A 16,881-nucleotide genomic window follows, 5' to 3' on the forward strand; every position below is an offset into this window, starting at 1 on the left:
CTCGCCCGAGGTTCCGCTGCTGACGGGCGGCAGATGGTATCGTCGTAAGAAGGGCCCGGGTTCCCCGGTTCCCGGGACGGCGCCCTCCCGGTAGACCGTGCCGCTTCCCGTCCTCTAGGTTCCGTCACGAGAGCTCCTCGTGAGCTGGAGACGCGTAGCATCGAAGCAGCGGGGCGGAGCGGCTAGAGCGGGGGCCCGGGAATCGGAGGGTCACGGGTTCTGGTCCCGGCTCCGCCACCCGTCCGCTGCGGCGTGACTCGGACGGGTCCGCTTTCTGGGCCCGGCTACCTCCTCCGTGAAACGGGGGTTGAGGCTCTCGGCCCCACGTGGGCCGGGGACCGTGTCCAACGGGATCGCTCGGATCTGCCCCGAGCCGCCGCCGCGCCGTTGCCGGCCCGCGCTTCGGACTCGGTGGCCCCGCTCGGCGGAGCCGGGGGCGGGCGGCCGACCGTCTCCCCTGCTCTCGCCCGCCAGTTGACCAGACGCCTGCCGCCCATCAAGGAGGCCAAACCCAGGCTGCAGAAGCTCTTCCGGGACTTCTGGCTGTATTCCGTGCTCATGGGATTCGCCGTGGAGGGGTCGGGTGAGTCCCGCGGCTTCCACGGGCTTGGGAGGGGAGGAGATGGGGAAGCGGGAGAGGAGGTGGGAGAGACCGGAAGAGATGGAACGAGTGGGAGAGGAGGAGGAGGAGGAGGAGGACACGGGAGTGCCAGGAGAAGGGAACGGAAGAGGAGGAGGAGGTGGGAGAGAAGGAAGGAAGGAAGAGGGGGAGGTGGAGAGAGGAGAAGGGAGCGGGTGGGAGAGGCGATGGGGAAAAGAAGGGGGAGGAGGCGGCTCACGGCCACTTGGGCGGCCAGAGGGGTCCGGGGAGGCAGCCGAAGCCCCAGATCCGAAAGGGGTCACTCCCAGAGCTGGCCCCGTTGGGCCACTTGGGCCCGGGCGGCGGCCGGCAGGACTGGTCTCGACGCCAGGCTTGGGCGCCCCCCCGCCCCCTCCACCGCCTCCCGTGTCCCTGCTGCAGGGCTGTGGCCGGAGGAGTGGTACGAGGGAGTGTGTGAGATCGCCACCAAGTCCCCGCTGCTCACCTTCCCCAGCAGAGAGCCGCTGCGCTCCGTGCTCCAGTACAACTCCGCCATGAAGAACGACACCGTGACCCCGGTGAGGCCCCGGGGGGGCCGGCGCGGCCGGGAGCCTTAGGGAGGGCTTTGCCCCTCCCGGGGAACTCGGCCCGCGGCAGTAGGCCGCGGGGGTTCAGGGGTCAGAGCCTCGACCGCCGGGATGCGTTCGAAACGATGGTTGGGCGGCTCGTTCGGAAGAGCGTACGCTCGCCCGGTCGACGGCCACGATCTCTGTGATTGCGTATACACGTCCACGTCCGCGTACGCGCCTGTGCGTGGATATCTAGGTGTACGTCGTCCGTGGAGTCCCCCGCGCCTTCCGGGGGCCCGCCTTTCCGTCGCCCGGTGCGGGGAGGGGGTTCTCTGTACCCCTCAAGCTCTTCGACGCTCACCCCGGCCCCACGGCCCTCACGTCCGTATCCTTATATTCTCCTGTTTCCCCGGCCGGTAATTGATTTGAAAGCCGGTCTTTCCCCCGTAGACTATAAACCGACTGCGGGCGGGGGGGGGGGGGGGGGGGCGGGCGCGTCCGCCGACTCGCTCGCGTTGCGGCCTCCCGAGCCCGTGGTCCGGCGCTGCGCGCGCGGTAAGCGCTCGGTGGTGGATCGTAGGCGGAGCTGAACGAACTACGCAGCACCGTCATCAACCTCCTGGACCCCCCGCCCGAAGTGTCCGCCCTCATCAACAAGCTGGACTTCGCCATGTCCACCTACCTGCTGTCCGTCTACCGGCTGGAGTCCATGAGGTCTGGACGTGAGACGGTTATTCCGACGGTGTCCGTTGAGCGCTCCCTCTGCGTCAGGCGCCGTTCCGAGGGCCGGGGCGGGCGCGGGCCGGTCGGGTTGGTCACGGGCCCTGTCCCGCGTGATGACGCCGCCGGTGTCGGTTCAGCGCCTGCTGTGTGCCGAGCGGCGTTCTGAGCGCCGGGGTAGACGCGGGGGCGGGGGGGGGGTCGGGTCGTCCCCCGTGGGGCTCACGGTCTTAATCCCCCTTTTACAGATGAGGTAACCGGGGCACAGAGAAGTTAAGTGACTCGTCCACGGTCCCACAGCTTAAGGGTGGCAGAGCTCGAACTCATGACCTCTGACCCCAAAGCCCGTGCTCTTTCCACTGAGCCGCGCTGCCTCTCGATAAGCGGTGGTATCCGTTAAGCGCTGGCTGTGCGCAGAGCACCGTTCTAAGCGCTGGGGGATACGAGGCGATCGGGTCGTCCCCTCGCGGGGCTCACGGTCTCGATCCCCGTTTTACAGATGAGGTAAGCGAGGCACCGAGAAGCGAAGTGACTCGCCCAGAGTCGCCCGGCTGGCGAGCGGCAGAGCCGGGATCCGAACCCGTGAACTCTGACCCCCCAAGCCCGGGCTCTCTCCGCTGTGCCACGCTGCTTCTGCCCCGTGGCGCTCACAGTGGTAATCCCCATTTGACGGTCGAGGTGACCGGGGACCCGGAAGAGCCAGGTGACTCGCCCGGGGTCCATGACCTTCCGAACCCCAGGCCTAGCAGGGCCGTCCTCCCGGGACGCAGTCGCGGGGGCGGCGCGGCTCCTTCGCCGGGGGCCGGGGGCCCGAGGGAGAGGCCGGATGGCCGCCGCACCCGTGCCCCGCCTCAGAACCAAGCAGTTTCGCACCCCAGACTGTCGGCCGGCCGCGCCCGGCCGGATCGCTGTCCCCCCTCAGGTCTGACTGGGGAACGGGCGCGAGGCGACAGGCCGGGAGCCCCGGCTTCTAGTCCCGGCCCTCGCCTCGGCCCCGCCGCGGCACCTCGCCGGACCCCCGTCTCCCCCTCGGGAAGATGGGGCTCGGATCCCCGCGCCCCGTCCCTCTTAAACCGTGAGCGAGCGCGGTGTGGGACGGGGGCGGGGTCCGGTGGGCCCGCCCCAGCTCCCTCACCGTCGGCGGCGGTACCTGTCGAGCCCTCGCTCTGCGCAGAGCACCGTCCCGAGCGCCCGGGAGTCGACGCCGCAGCGGGGCCGGCGGACGCCGCGGTCCCCGCCCGCGGCGAGCTCGCGCTCTAGAGGGGGAGGCGGACACCGAGAGAAATAAACGAATCGAAAAGGATGACGTCGGTTCTCCGAGCGGTGCGCGCTCGGGGGGGAGGCGGTGGCTCGGCCCCACCGGGAACGTGGCCACGGTGATTCCTCCCGCCCCGTGTCGTCGACAGGGTGCTGCGTTCGACCGACCCGGACCGCTTCCAGGTGATGTTCTGTTACTTCGAGGACAAGGCTATTCAGAAAGACAAGTCCGGTGAGACGGCGGGACTTCTCCCGTTACCCTTGCCCGATCAGGGTGGGCCGGTCCCTCCCCCCGCCTCCCGTCGCCCCCCCCCCCCCCCCCCCACGTCGAGAGGGGCAGTTGGGGAGGCGGGCCGGGAGGGAGGCGGGACCGCCCGAGCCGGCGAGGAGGCTCTGTGGGAAAGGAGGGCGGGCGGGTGCCTCCCGGACCCCCTGGTTGGGGGGGCTTTGCTCCCGCGGGCGAAGGACGGACGGACGGACGGTCGAGGCGGGCGGCCGGCCGGACGAGCGGTCGAGGGGAGGCGGCCGGACGGACGGTCGGGGCGGGCCGGGGGAGGGAGGGACGGACGGACGGTCGAGGTAGGCGGAGGGAGGGATGGCCCAAGTGGACGGATGAACGGACGGATCGTCCAGGCGGGTGCCCGGGTCGTTGGGCGGAGCGGGCGGAGAGGGCGAATGGACGGTTGATCCGGATCGCCTCGCTCTCTCCCCTCCGCCCAGGAATGATGCAGTGCGTGATCGCGGTGGCGGACAAAGTGTTCGACGCCTTCTTAAACATGATGGCCGACAAAGTGAGTTGTGTCGAGAAGCGAGCCGTCTCCCGCGGCCGACTTCCTTCCGGTGCCCGAGGCCAGCTTCTCCCCGCGCCCGTCCCCCTCCTCCCCCGCAGGCGAAGACGAAGGAGAACGAGGCGGAGCTGGAGAGGCACGCTCAGTTCTTACTGGTGAACTTCAACCACATTCACAAGAGGATCCGGAGAGTCGCCGACAAATACTTGTCAGGCCTGGTGGATAAGTGAGCGCCCCGCCTCTCCTGCCCTCGCTTCCGCATGTGGCCGCCCCCGGGCGGGGGCGTCTGCGGGGGGGGCGGGTCGGAGGGTGGCCCCGGGGCGGGCGAGAGGCCCGAGCTTGGGGCCCGGAAATTCTCCCTCCACCTCCAGCCTGGGATCTCCTCCGGAGCGGACTGGCGGCCTCCGCCTTTCCCCCTCGTGCCCGTCTCTCGGATTCGTCTCTCGGCACGCGCCCCCAAGAACCCGAGAGCGGGATCCGGGTCCTCTCTTAAAGAACCGGGGGCGGGGGGGGGGGGAGGGAAGGGAAGAGTCCTTATTCGGTAGAGCGCTCACCGCGTTGGTATTTGTTAAGCGCCTACTATGTGCAGAGCACCGTTCGAGGCGCCGGGGGATACGCGGTCATCAGGTGGCCCCGCGGGGGGCTCACGGTTTTAACCCCCGTTTTCCGGATGAGGTCACTGAGGCACAGGGAAGGGAAGCGGCTCGCCCAGAGTCACGCAGCCGGCAAGCGGCGGAGCCGGGATCAGAACCCGCCACCTCCGACTCCCAAGCCCGGGCTCTTCTTTTCGTCCTTGGGCCCGACCGAGCTCCTTGGGTCTAGGGGAGAGGGGAGGAAGGGGATTCCCGTAGGCCCCGTTCTCCTGTTTCGTAACGGAAATAATAACCATCGGGGGATTTAAGCCGGGCGGTCGGTCGTATTTATTGGGCGCTTACTCTGTGCAGAGCACCGTGTCAAGCGCTTGGGAGAGTACAGCGTAACAGTGTAACGGACACGTTCCCTGCCCCCGACAGGCTTACCGTCTGGAGGGGTAATAGAAACAGATAAATTACGGATAGAAATAATTTAGTAATAATAGATCCGTAGAAATAAATCAAGTTGCAGCCACGTCCCCAAGCGCCGTGGGGCGGGGAAGGGAGATGAATAAAGGGAGCGGGTTCGAGGTGAAGCAGAAGGGAATGGGAGAGAGGGAAGGAGGGCTCAGTCAGGGAAGGCCTCTTGGAGGAGGCGGGCCTTCGACGAACAGTAATGTTGGTAGTCGTCGAGCGCTCACTACGTGCCGAGCGCCGGGGGAGATACGGGGGTCATCGGGTCGTCCCACGGCGAGGCTCCCGGTCGATCCCCGTTTTCCGGACGAGGGAACCGAGGCCCGGAGAAGCGAAGCGACTCGCCCACGGTCGCGCAGCCGCCGAGCGGCGGAGCCGGGAGTCGAACCCGCGGCCTCCGACTCCGAAGCCCAGGCCCCGTCCACCGAGCCGCGCTGCTTCCCCGGTTCGAATCGGGCTTCGAGGGACGGGAGGGTCGCTCTCTGTCGGACGTTTGAGCGCTACCTGCGTGCGAAGCGCCGGGGCAGATCCGAACCGATCGGTTCGGACCTAGTCCCCGTCCCGGGCGGGGCTCGCCTTCTACGTCGAAGGGAGAGCGGGGGATCGGATCGCCATTTTCCGGTCAAGGAAACGGAGACCCGGAGAAGTTAAGCCACTCGCCGAGCTCACGCAGCGGGCGAGAGACGGAGCCGGGATTGGAAGCCCGGGTCCTCTGGTTCCCGGGCCCCGGGCCCTTGCCGCCGGGCCACCTCCTTCCCCTGAGGCCCGGGGTCCCAAACCCCTGGGGCAGTTGGGGACGGCCAGTGGGGCGGGGGGGGGGGCGGGGGCCGGTTCCTTCGGTCAGCCCGGCGATGGCCCGGCCTTCCTCGGGTCCTCGCAGGTTCCCGCACTTACTCTGGAGCGGCACCGTGCTCAAAAACCATGCTGGACATCCTCCAGACGCTCTCCCTGTCGCTCAGCGCGGTAAGCGGACGCGCGCGCTCTCGCCCTCTCCAGTGGGCTTCCCGGGGGTTACTCTTCTAGGTTTAGAGCAGCGGCGCGGCTCAGCGGAGGGAGCCCGGGCTTGGGAGTCAGAGGTCACGAGGTCGAATCCCGGCCCGGCCACCCGACCGCCGGGTGACCGTGGGCGAGTCACCCGGCTTCTCCGGGCCTCCGCGACCTCATCCGGAGAGTGGGGATTAACCGGGAGCCTCACGTGAGACGCCCCGATTCCCCCGTATCCCCCCCGGCGCTTAGAACGGTGCTCGGCGCGTAGTGAGCGCTTAACAGATACCGACGTCGTTATTAAGATGCTCGGGACGGCGCTGGACGTTCGGTAGGTGCTCAGTAGATTCACCCGCTGAGAGCTCACCTCCTCCGAGAGGCCTCCCCAGATCGAGCTTCCCCTTTTCCCCTCTGCCGCTCCCTCTCGGCCCCCCTTCACCTCCCCTCAGCCGAGCCCCCTTTCCCTCTGCTCCTCCCCGTCTCCCCTCGGCACTGTGCTCGTTTGGACGGATTTTTATGACCCTGTTTGTTTTGGTCCCGGGGCGTCCGGCCCCTTGGTTCCGTTTACCGCGATGAAGTTGTCTTTGCCCGTCGCTCTCCCCCCGAACAGTGTTGACGTCGGTATCCGTTAAGCGCTCACCGCGTGCCGAGCACCGTTCTGAGCGCCGGGGTAGACGCGGGGGGAATGGGGTCGTCCCACGTGGGGCTCCCGGTCTTCATCCCCATTTGCCAGACGGGGGAACCGAGGCACCGAGAAGTGAAGCGACCCCCCCCCCCCCGGAGTCGCCCAGCCGACGAGTGGCAGAGCCGGGGTTCGAACCCGTGACCTCCGACTCCGGAGCCCGTGCTCTTCCCAGCGAGCCACGCTGCTTCCCGATGAGACCGTGAGCCCGTCGCTGGGCGGGGACGGTCTCTATCTGTCGCCCGTCTGTCCGTTCCGAGCGCTTAGGACAGCGCTGGGCACGTAGCGAGCGCTCGCTGAGTACGACTGAGTGAGCGAATGAACGATTTAGCACTGGGAGCCTTCGTGTCACGGGCCAGGCTGGTCTAGACGAGAGGCCGTCACCGAGGTTGGGGAGAAACACACACACACACACACCCCCCCCCCCAGGAGTACGTCCAGGCACCGGAAGACTTGTTTCGAGGTTATTTGGTGAGCGCGTAGTATGTGCCAGGCACTGCGCTGAGCACGGGGGGGGGAGAAACCAGCTGACGACGACGACGTCGGTATTTGTTGAGCGCTTACTATGTGCCGAGCCCTGTTCTGAGCGCTGGGGGAAGGCAGCGTGGCTCGGCGGAAAGAGCCCGGGCTTTGGAGTCGGCGGTCGTGGGTTCGAATGCCGGCTCTGCCACTCGTCAGCTGTGTGACCGTGGGCGGGTCGCTTCGCTTCTCTGGGCCTCAGTCACCTCGTCTGGAAAATGGGGATCAAGACCGTGAGCCCCACGTGGGACCACCCGATTCCCCCGTGTGTGTCGGCCCCCCCCCCCCCCCGGCGCTTAGAACGGTGCTCTGCACGTAGTGAGCGCTTAACGAATACCGACGTTATTATTATTATTATTATTATTCGTTGCCGAATCGCCCTCAGTAGAGTACTCTGCACCCAGTGAGCGCTCGGTAAATACGACTGAATGAATGAAAGCATGAAATACGATTCACGGAATGAAAGAAAGATAGAAAGGGAGGCTCACGAGGCGGGGTCGCCTCCTGAGCCTGAACCCCTTTCCCCCGTCTCAGGACATCCACAAGGACCAGCCTTACTACAACATCCCGGAGGCCCCCTACCGCATCACGGTCCCGGACACGTCGGAGGCTCGAGAGGTGAGGGGCCGGCGGGGACGGGGTGGGAGCGAGCGCTCCGCAGACCGTGGGGCCTTCTGGCGAGGGGTCGCCGGTGTCCCGTCCCCCCCCGGTCCGCGGGGATTGAGCGGAGGCCCGACGAGACGAGGCCGGGAGGAGGGGCGGCCCCCGGGGTCCGGCGCCCTGCCCGGCAAAGCCCGCCCGCCGCCCGACCCCCCCGTCCCTCCTCCAGAGCATCGTCAAGGACTTCGCGGCCCGCTGCGGGATGATCCTGCAGGAAGCCATGAAGTGGGCGCCGACCGTCACCAAGTCTCACCTGCAGGTACCGTCGGGCCGCGGCGGGCGGACGCGGCGGGGCCGGAAGCGCCGGGCGTCGGGGGCCCCGCGGCGAAAAGGGCCTCGGGCGGTTCCAGGTCGCCGTCCCCGTTCTCGTTCCTCCCGCCGTCCTCCGTCCGTTCGGTCGGGTGTGTTGAGCGCTCCCCGTGGGCAGAGCACTGTCCCGAGCGCTTGGAAGGTCCAATTTGATAACAGAGAGACGGTCCCCGCCCCGAACGGGCTCACGGTCCGGAAGGGTTCTAAAATAATAACGTTGGTATCTGTTGAGCGCCTACTACGTGCCGAGCACCGTTCTAAGCGCCGGGGTGGAGACGGGGTCATCGGGCCGTCCCACGTGAGGCCCACGGTTAATCCGCGTTTTACGGATGAGGTAACGGAGGCACAGAGACGTGAAGTGACTTTGCCCACGGTCACGCAGCCGACGGGTGGCGGATCCGGGATGACCCGGTCACTCGACCGTAGGGAGGGAAGGGGGACTTAGGCACCGGCCGGGAGCTCAGAGGTCACTGGCCCTGCGGGCGAGGGCACTCGGTCATCGTGGAGGTTTAATAATAACTGTGGTATTTCTTAAGCGCTCACTGTGTGCCAGGCAAATCAGGTTGGGCAGAGTCCCCCGTCCCACGTGGGGCACACACACGGTCTCCATCCTCGTTTTCCCGAAGAGGTAACTGAGGCCCGGAGAAGGGAAGTGATCTTTGCCCGAGGTCGCACGGCAGACGGGTTGCGGAGCCGGGATCGGAACCCAGGTCCTCCTGATACCCGGGCCCGGGCTCCGGCCGCTACACCGCGCCGCCTCTCTGCGGGTTTACCGAGTGCCCCGCTCCGCCGGGTCCCGGGCCTTCAGTGAGACGCGCGCCTCGACCAGCGGTCGGTCGGGTCGGTCGGTCGTACCCATCGAGCGCCTACTGTGCGCAGAGAGCTGCGCCGGCTGCTCGGGGGAGTACGGTATAGCGGGCGCGTTCCCCGACCGGCCGCGAGCTGACCGTCGGGAGGGAGACAGACGTTAAATAAGTGACAGATATAGACACGAGGGCTGTGGGACTGGGAGGGAGGGGGAAACGAAGGGAGCGGGTCGGGGCGCCGCAGAAGGGAGCGGGAGAAGAGGAAAGGCGGGTGCGGTCAGGGAAGGCCCCTTGGAGGAGGAGATGGGCTTCGGTGAGGCTTCGGAGGTGGCCAGAGTCCGTCGGATGCGAAGAGGGGAGGACGTCCCGGGACGGAGGCGAGGGGCCGAGGCCCGCGCGCGGCCGGGGGGGGGACGCTGAGGCCGGGGAGCCACCGCCCCGTCCCCGGTCCCGCCGAGGGGCCCGCGCCGGCCCGTCCCCCCGGTCCGGCTCCCCGACGCCCACCCGGGGCACCCGGCCTCCCGCCGACGGGAGGACGCGGGGGCAGCCGTGGCCGGTGGGTCAAGCCCTCGCGATTAGCTGTTGACCGGAGTCTGTCTGATGGGGAAGGGGAACGTCTTCGAGTGTGTCTGCGAGAGAGAGGTGGCCGGCGGTCTGGGTATCTGTATTTGTGTGTGTGTGTGTGTGCGCGCGAGAGAGCGAGCCACCGGTCCGTTCGGGCGTATATGCGCCTGTTGTGTGAGAGGCTGTCGTCACTACGTTTCCACGTGCGTGTATGTGCGAGGGAGAGAGATCGCCGCCGGTACGTGGGTGTCTGTGGGAGACTGTGAGCATGTCGGGGGGCGGGGATTGTCGCTCTGCGTTGCTCTGTCGTACTTTCCCGAGGGCTCAGTAGTCTCATTCGTTCAGTAGTATTTACTGAGCGCTTCCTGTGTGCAGAGCACCGTACCGAGCGCTCGGGACGAACGAGTCGGCGACAGATAGAGACGGTCCCCGCCGTCCGACGGGCTCACGGTCCGATCGGGGGAGACGGACGGACGGGGACGATGGCGATAGACGGAGCCGAGGGGAGGAACGTCTCGTAAAAACCGACGGCGACCGAACGGAATCGAGGCGGTGTACAATTCGTTAACAAAATAAATAGGGCGACGGAAACATATGCGGTCGAGCGGACGAGTACGGTGCCGTGGGGAAGGGAAGGGAGAGGTGGAGGAGCGGAGGGAAAGGGGGAAAAAGAGGGTTTAGCTGCGGAGAGGTAAAGCGGGGGTGGCAGAGGGAGTAGAGGGAGAAGAGGAGCTCGGTCCGGGAAGGCCTCTCGGAGGAGGCGAGGTTTAAGTAGGGTTTCGAAGAGGGGAGGAGAACCGGTCCGGCGGAGGCGAGGAGGGAGGGCGTTCCGGGACCGCGGGAGGACGCGGCCCGGGGGTCGACGGCGGGACGGGCGAGGACGGGGGACGGCGAGGAGGCGGGCGGCGGAGGAGCGGGGCGTGCGGGGCGGGCGGGGGAAAGAGAGAAGGGAGGAGAGGTAGGGAGGGGCGAGGTGACGGACGGCCTCGAAGCCTAGAGTGAGGAGTTTCTGTTCGGAGCGGAGGTCGACGGGCGACCGCCGGAGTCGTTTAAGAAGGGGAGTGACAGGCCCGGATCGTCTCTGCGGGAAGACGAGCCGGGCGGCGGAGTGAAGAATAGACCGGAGCGGGGCGAGAGAGGAGGAAGGGAGGTCGGAGAGAAGGCCGACGCGGTGGTCTAGCCGGGATATGACGAGAGCCCGTAGCGGTGAGGTAGCCGTCCGGGTGGAGAGGAGAGGGCGGATCTCGGCGATACCGTAGAGGTGAAACGGGCAGGTCTCGGCAACGGATAGGACGCGTGGGGCGAACGAGAGGGACGAGTCGAGGACGACACCGAGATCGCGGGCCCGAGAGACGGGAAGGACGGTCGTGCCGTCGACGGCGATAGGGAAGTCCGGGAGAGGACCGGGTTCGGGCGGGAAGACGAGGAGCTCGGTCTCGCTCACGTCGAGTTTCGGGCGGCGGGCCGACATCCGGGCGGAGACGTCCCGGAGGCGGGAGGAGACGCGAGCCCGAAGGGAGGGGGCGAGGACGGGGGCGGAGATGTAGATGCGCGTGTCATCCGCGTAGAGACGGTAGTCGAAGCCGTGAGAGCGGATGAGTTCGCCGAGGGAGTGAGTGTAAATGGAGAACGGAAGAGGGCCGAGAACTGACCCTCTGAGCGCAGAGCGCTCAGCAGCGTGCCCTGCACCCAGCGCTTAATAAATACGACTGCGTGGAAGAATGAGAGAAACAGAGGTCGCCGCCGGTATGTCGGCCAACGTGGGAGAGGGATCCGCTGCCGCTACGTCGGCGAGGGGGTGTGCGAGAGAGATCGCGACCAGTCCGTTCGCGTGTCCGTGAAGGAGAGACCGTGCTGTCGGTGTGCGCGTGGAGCCGGACGAGACTCGAGCCTGGCCCGGGGGAGGAAGTGAAGGCGGGGCCGAGATAGACCGGAAGCTCCTCCGAGGCCCGCCCGCTCCCGTCCCCTCCCGGAGGCTCAGCCCCGTGCTCCGCACCCCGGCGGCGCCCGACAGACGCCGTTGCCCGACGCATCGGCGGCGGGGCGGGCGGAGGTCAGGGTGAGCCTCCCGTCCCCGCAGGAGTACCTCAACAGGCACCAGAACTGGCTGTCCGGCTTGACCCAGCACACCGGCCTGGCCATGGCCACCGAGAGCATCCTGCACTTCGCCGGCTACAACCGGCAGAACGTCACCCTGGGGGTGAGCGTCTCGGGCCGCCGGGCGGGGGGCCGGACCCGGGGCGGCGGATCCCCGGGAGAACGCGGGGTCCGCGACGGGTACAGGAGACCGGGGGGCCGGCGGGGTCCGCGGTGGCCGGCGGTCGAAAGTGTTTATTGAGCGCGTGTTAAGCGTTCGGGAGAATACGCTGCAACAATAAACGGACCCATTCCCTGCCCGCAACGGGCTTACAGTCTGCGGCGGCGTCGTACCGTACTCTCCCAGGCGCCCAGCGCGGCGCTCCGCGCGCGGTAAGCGCGCAGCGGATACGAGTAAACGACCGGGTGAACGAACACGCGGGGTCCCACGGCCGGCGGCCCGCCCGACTCCTGCCCCCCGGCCGGTCCCGCCCCGGACGTCGCGCGGGGGTGGCTGATGCTTCCGTTCCGTCCGGACAGACGACCCAGCTGACCGAGAGGCCGGCCTGCGTGAAGAAGGACTACTCCAACTTCATGGCTTCCCTGAATCTGCGGAACCGCTACGCCGGGGAGGTACGGTGCCCGCCTCGGCCCGGCCCTCGAGGTGGCGAGGGAACGGGGCCCGCGCGGACGGGACGGGACGGGGGGGGACGGGACGGACCCGGGCGTCGTTCTCACCGCCCTCCCTACCTAGTCCGGGCCACGAGGGCCGGGAGCCCGGCCCGCGGGAGGCCGGGGCGGCTGGGGTCGGATGGGGCCGATCCGGAAGGACTCCCGAGGAGGATGGGCGGAGAGGAGCAGGGAGGGCACTCCGAGCAGGGGGATCAACCCGGGCCGCGGCACAGAGGGTGGGCGGGGTCGGCGCTAGGGTTTTCCGGGCCGGGGAGGGGGGTGCAAGCCAGCACCCGGGGCAGGGTGGGGGCCGGCCCGGCGGGGACTGGGGGGCCGGGGGCTCTGCCCAGAGGCACCTGGGGAGCTTTCACCGGACGGGACCGGGCACCGCTGGAGGGAGCCCCCCGGGTCGGCTCGAGGGGGCAGACCCGGGGGTTGGGAGGGAGCGGGTTGGGTAGCGTTCTGCCGGTCCACGGGCTCGATGACGATGATGACAAGATCCACCGGCTCCGTGATGATAGTCGTTAGTAAGCGCTTAACACGTACCGTGACGGTGATTATTAAATCGTCGCTTTACTTACGATTAAAACGCCGTGATGGTAGTAACGATCGTTATTAGCATTGCTACTTCTGTCAGGGTATCCGTTAAGCGCTCGCTTGTGCCAGGCGCCGCTCGGAGCCCCGGGTGGAGACCGATGCGTCAGGTCGGACACGCTCTGACCCAGTCCCGGAAGCGGGGACGCCTCTGCGGCCCCCGCCCTCCCCCCGACGCGGGCGGCGGAGGCCGAGGACCCCACCGCAGGAAGGACGGGCCCTCTTCCAGGTGTGCGGCATGATGCAGTTCTCGGCCGCGACGGGCCAGATCTCCGACCTCGGTAAGCTGATGACCCAGCAGCTCAACCACGCGCTGGAGAGCGGCAAGGCCCAGGACTTCACGCGTTCCATGTTCAAGCTGACCGCCATGCTCATCAGCAGTTCCGGTAACGGCCGGCGGCCCCCCCCCCCCCCCGCCCCGAGCCGGTCGGTCGGTCAGGAGTACGATCTCGAGTGCCGAGCCCCGGGGCCGGGAGCTTGGGAGAGCGCGGCAGTAGGGAGGCTCGGCGGGCTCCCGGTCTGATCGGGGAGGCGGGAAGGCAGGCGGGCGAGAGCCGTTTACGGACAGTGGGAGCGGGAGGAGGGCGGGAGGTGTAGCGGGAGGCGGCCCGATGGTGGAATCGGGATTGAAATGGCCGTTTCAGGCCGCCGGCCGTATTTACCGAGCACTCGCTCTGTGCGGAGCACCGAGCCTCCCGCGGCCCCGGGTGAGGATCTCCGGGAGCGGATCTGCGGGTCTCCCGGGAGCGGATCCGGAGGTTTCCCGGGGTGGGTCCGGGGGTTCCCCGGGATCGGATCCGGAGGCTTCCCGGGACGGGCCTGGAAGTTTCCAGGGGTCGGAGGTTTCCCGGGAGCGGGCCCGGAGCCGTGCTTTCCCGAACGTGTGTTGCAGAGTGTGACCCCCAGCTCCTCCATCACCTGTGCTGGGGGCCGCTGCGGATGCTGGACGAGCGGGGCATGGAGACGGCGGCGGCCTGCTGGGAGTGGCTGCTCGCCGGCAAGAACGGGATCGAAGTGCCGGTAAGTCCGGGGCCCGGGGAGGGGTCAGTCCTTGGCCGCCGGGGCCGGCCTGATCTCCGGCCCCTCTCCCCTGGGCTCTCCCCGAGGTTCGGACGGTCAATCCATTGTATTTATCGGGTGCTTACTGCGTGCGGAGCACGGAACTGAGCCCCTGGGAGGGGACAGCGTGACAGTTAACGGACACGCTCCCCGCCCCCGACGAGCCGGCCGGGGCCGGCCCCCCCCCCCCCGACCGCCGGGCGGCCGGCCCGGGTCGGACCGGTCCCGGGGGGAGAAGGGCGACGGGGATGGGAAGGGGCGGGGAGGCGGGGGCGGGCGAGGCGGGGCACGGCGGCCCAACCGGTCGACTCCGGGCTTCCAGTTCATGCGGGAAATGGCCGGCGCCTGGCACATGACGGTGGAGCAGAAGTTCGGCCTGTTTTCCGCGGAGGAGAAGGAAGCCGACCCGCTGGCGGCCTCCGAAGCGAGCCAGCCCAAGCCTTGTCCTCCGGAAGTCACTCCCCACTCCATCTGGATCGACGTGAGGACCTCGGTCCGGGGCGGCCCCGGGGGGGGGGGGGGGGGGTCAGGCCGGAGGGGCCCACGCACGCTCCTCCGGGCGCGACGCCGTCTCCGAAACCGCACCCCGGCCCCGGCTCGCCCGGCCGGGCCCCGGACAGAAAGACGAAATGTCGTCCCCGACTCGGGGCACTGGGGGCGGCCCCCGGAGGAGAGAGGGATGACCGTCGACGCTCCCCTAGGCCCCTCTCCGTCCACCGGCTTCGCGGGAGCGCGGTGGCCGGTCTGCTCCGACGCCTCCTCTTTTCATTTTTTGGGGGCTGTTTGTTAAGCGCTTACTACGTGCCAGCTACCGTTCCAAGCCCTGGGTTAGCTACGGGGCGATCAGGTCGCCCCCAGTTCATTTCCCACATGGGGCCCACAGTCTCAATCCCCATCCGTTTTCCAGATGAGGCAGCTGGGGCCCAGGGAAGGGAAGTGACTTGTCCAAGGTCACCCAGCGGACCAGTGGCGGTCCTTCTGGCCCCCGGGCCCGGGCTCTCTCCGTTAGGCCACGCTCCCCCCTGGGGCCGCGCCCCGGGGAGCCGGGGGTGGGTGGGCCGGGTGGGCCGGGGGAGCCTTCACGGGGGGGCGTCTGCGTCCGCAGTTCCTGGTGCAGCGCTTCGAAATCGCCAAGTACTGCAGCTCGGACCAGGTGGAGATCTTCTCCAGCCTCCTGCAGCGGTCCCTGTCCCTGAACATCGGCGGCGCCAAGAGCAGCATGAACCGCCACGTGGCGGCCATCGGCCCCCGCTTCAAGTGAGGACCCCTTCCCCGGGCCCCCGGAGGGCGGGCGGCGGGGTCTTCGCCTCCCCCCGGACGCCGAAGCCGAGGGAGCGCGACGAGGCGGGAGGGGACGGACCCTCCCGGAGAGCGCGCGCCTGTGTTTTCTGATAGGGCCGGGTGGTCCGCGTCCGGCGGCGCCGACGGTCGCGAGCCCGTGCCGCGTGCAGAGCGCCGTGCTGAGCGCTGGGAGGGGAGAATGACGACGACGACGACCGTATATGCTAAGCGCTTACTGTGCACGAGGCGCCGCGGTAGATACAGGCTGATTAGGTGGAACGCGGTCCCTGTCCCCACGTGGGGCTCACGGTCTTCGTCCCCGTTTTACGGACGAGGGGACGGAGGCACGGAGGATTTAAGTGACGTGCCCAAGGTGACGCGGCGCACGGGTGATGGAGCCGGGCCCTCCGACTCCCAGGCCCGTGGTCTCTCCGCGAGGCCGCGCCGCGTCTAAATAGGGAGGGGGGAGTTGGACGTGGGCGTTGTCCCTCGGAGGGCCGACGGCGTGAGAGTATAAATGGAGAGAAGGGATCGGGGCCGGCGACGAAGCGTGAGAAGGCGACACGGACGAACGGGCGAGAGAGAAACGAAACCAGTCGGGTGCCGGGGGTAGAGAAACCAACCCTCCGAGCTCCCCGGAGAGCTTAGACCGGGTCAGGGGTCCGGTCAGGGACCAGGGTCGGGGCCGGGGGACGGACCCCGCCCATCCCCCCGCCAACCGGGCCCGGCCCTCGTTCGGCGGGCGGGAGGGGCGGGTGCCCGGGAGACGCGGACCGCGTGGGTCACGCGGCCCCGGACGCCCCCGTAGGGCCGGGGCGAGACGGCACCCCGAGGGGCGGGAGCGGGCCCCCGTGGCGACGAGAGAGGCCGCCCGCCGGCCGGCGGGCCCCCCGAGCGGCAGCGCGCCACGGGCCCGGGTCCCGTCGGGGTGGGCGGGGAAGGGTGGTGAAAGGGGCCGAGGGAACAGGTGGGTCCCCGGGGGGCGGCCGAAGGAGCCGGGGGCGTTGGGAGCGGAGAGGGGGAGCCCGGGGGTGCGGGCAGGGGGTCGGATCGCCGCTCGCGGGTCTCGACGGGGCCTCCGGGGCGGGTGCCGACCGACCGCCGACCGGCGCTGGCCCGGTCCGGAGTAGGTCCGCGGACGAGAGGAGAGAGAGCCGGGGGCGTAGCGGGACCGCGGTGGGGGTCGGGGGGCGGGGAGCGTCCTGAGGGGCCTCGTCCATTTCCCACCTCCGAGCGGGCCCGGGGCGGGGGGGGGGGCCGTCAGGGCGGCGGGAGAGCCGCGGTCACGGGCCCGGGCAGGGCCGTCCCCGACCGGACGGCAGCCGCTCGGCCCGCTTGGGGGGCCGCGAGATCCGCCGTCCGTCCAGGGGCGAGGGGCAGCCTCTGAACTCCGGGCGCGGGGAGCCGAGCGGGGCCGGGCCCCTCCCTCACGGGGCCGACCCGCCTCGCGGTCGTAGGCTGCTGACCCTCGGGCTGTCCCTGCTGCACGCCGACGTGGTGCCCAACGCCACCGTGCGCAACGTCCTGCGCGAGAAGATTTACTCGACGGCCTTCGATTACTTCAGGTACCCGGGGCCCCCGCCACGCCCCACGCTCATCGCCGACGCGGGCCGAGGCCCCTCCCTGTGCCCGCCGGCCGGCACGTCGGTGGAACGTTGCGTATTTTGGGCCCATCTCCTCCGAGAGGCTTTCCCTGACTTTCCTCTTCTCCCGCT

At 68.8% G+C, this 16,881-nt stretch overlaps 1 protein-coding gene across 1 annotated transcript in view; it reads left to right on the forward strand.

The window, feature by feature from the left end:
• Positions 1 to 16,881, forward strand: part of PI4KA (phosphatidylinositol 4-kinase alpha) — a 76,512-nt gene that overhangs the window by 48,085 nt on the left and 11,546 nt on the right. Inside the window, 17 exon segments of the mRNA XM_029049217.2 lie at positions 475 to 583; positions 1,022 to 1,158; positions 1,730 to 1,863; positions 3,276 to 3,358; positions 3,847 to 3,917; positions 4,016 to 4,140; positions 5,841 to 5,874; positions 5,876 to 5,923; positions 7,680 to 7,763; positions 7,975 to 8,064; positions 11,565 to 11,684; positions 12,101 to 12,193; positions 13,056 to 13,212; positions 13,719 to 13,846; positions 14,208 to 14,366; positions 14,991 to 15,142; positions 16,624 to 16,731. Of these exon segments, the coding sequence (XP_028905050.1) occupies positions 475 to 583; positions 1,022 to 1,158; positions 1,730 to 1,863; positions 3,276 to 3,358; positions 3,847 to 3,917; positions 4,016 to 4,140; positions 5,841 to 5,874; positions 5,876 to 5,923; positions 7,680 to 7,763; positions 7,975 to 8,064; positions 11,565 to 11,684; positions 12,101 to 12,193; positions 13,056 to 13,212; positions 13,719 to 13,846; positions 14,208 to 14,366; positions 14,991 to 15,142; positions 16,624 to 16,731 (1,832 nt within the window).

The sequence above is a fragment of the Ornithorhynchus anatinus genome, chromosome 21, assembly GCF_004115215.2.
Source record: "Ornithorhynchus anatinus isolate Pmale09 chromosome 21, mOrnAna1.pri.v4, whole genome shotgun sequence".
In the NCBI taxonomy this organism is placed as follows: Eukaryota; Metazoa; Chordata; class Mammalia; order Monotremata; family Ornithorhynchidae; genus Ornithorhynchus; species Ornithorhynchus anatinus.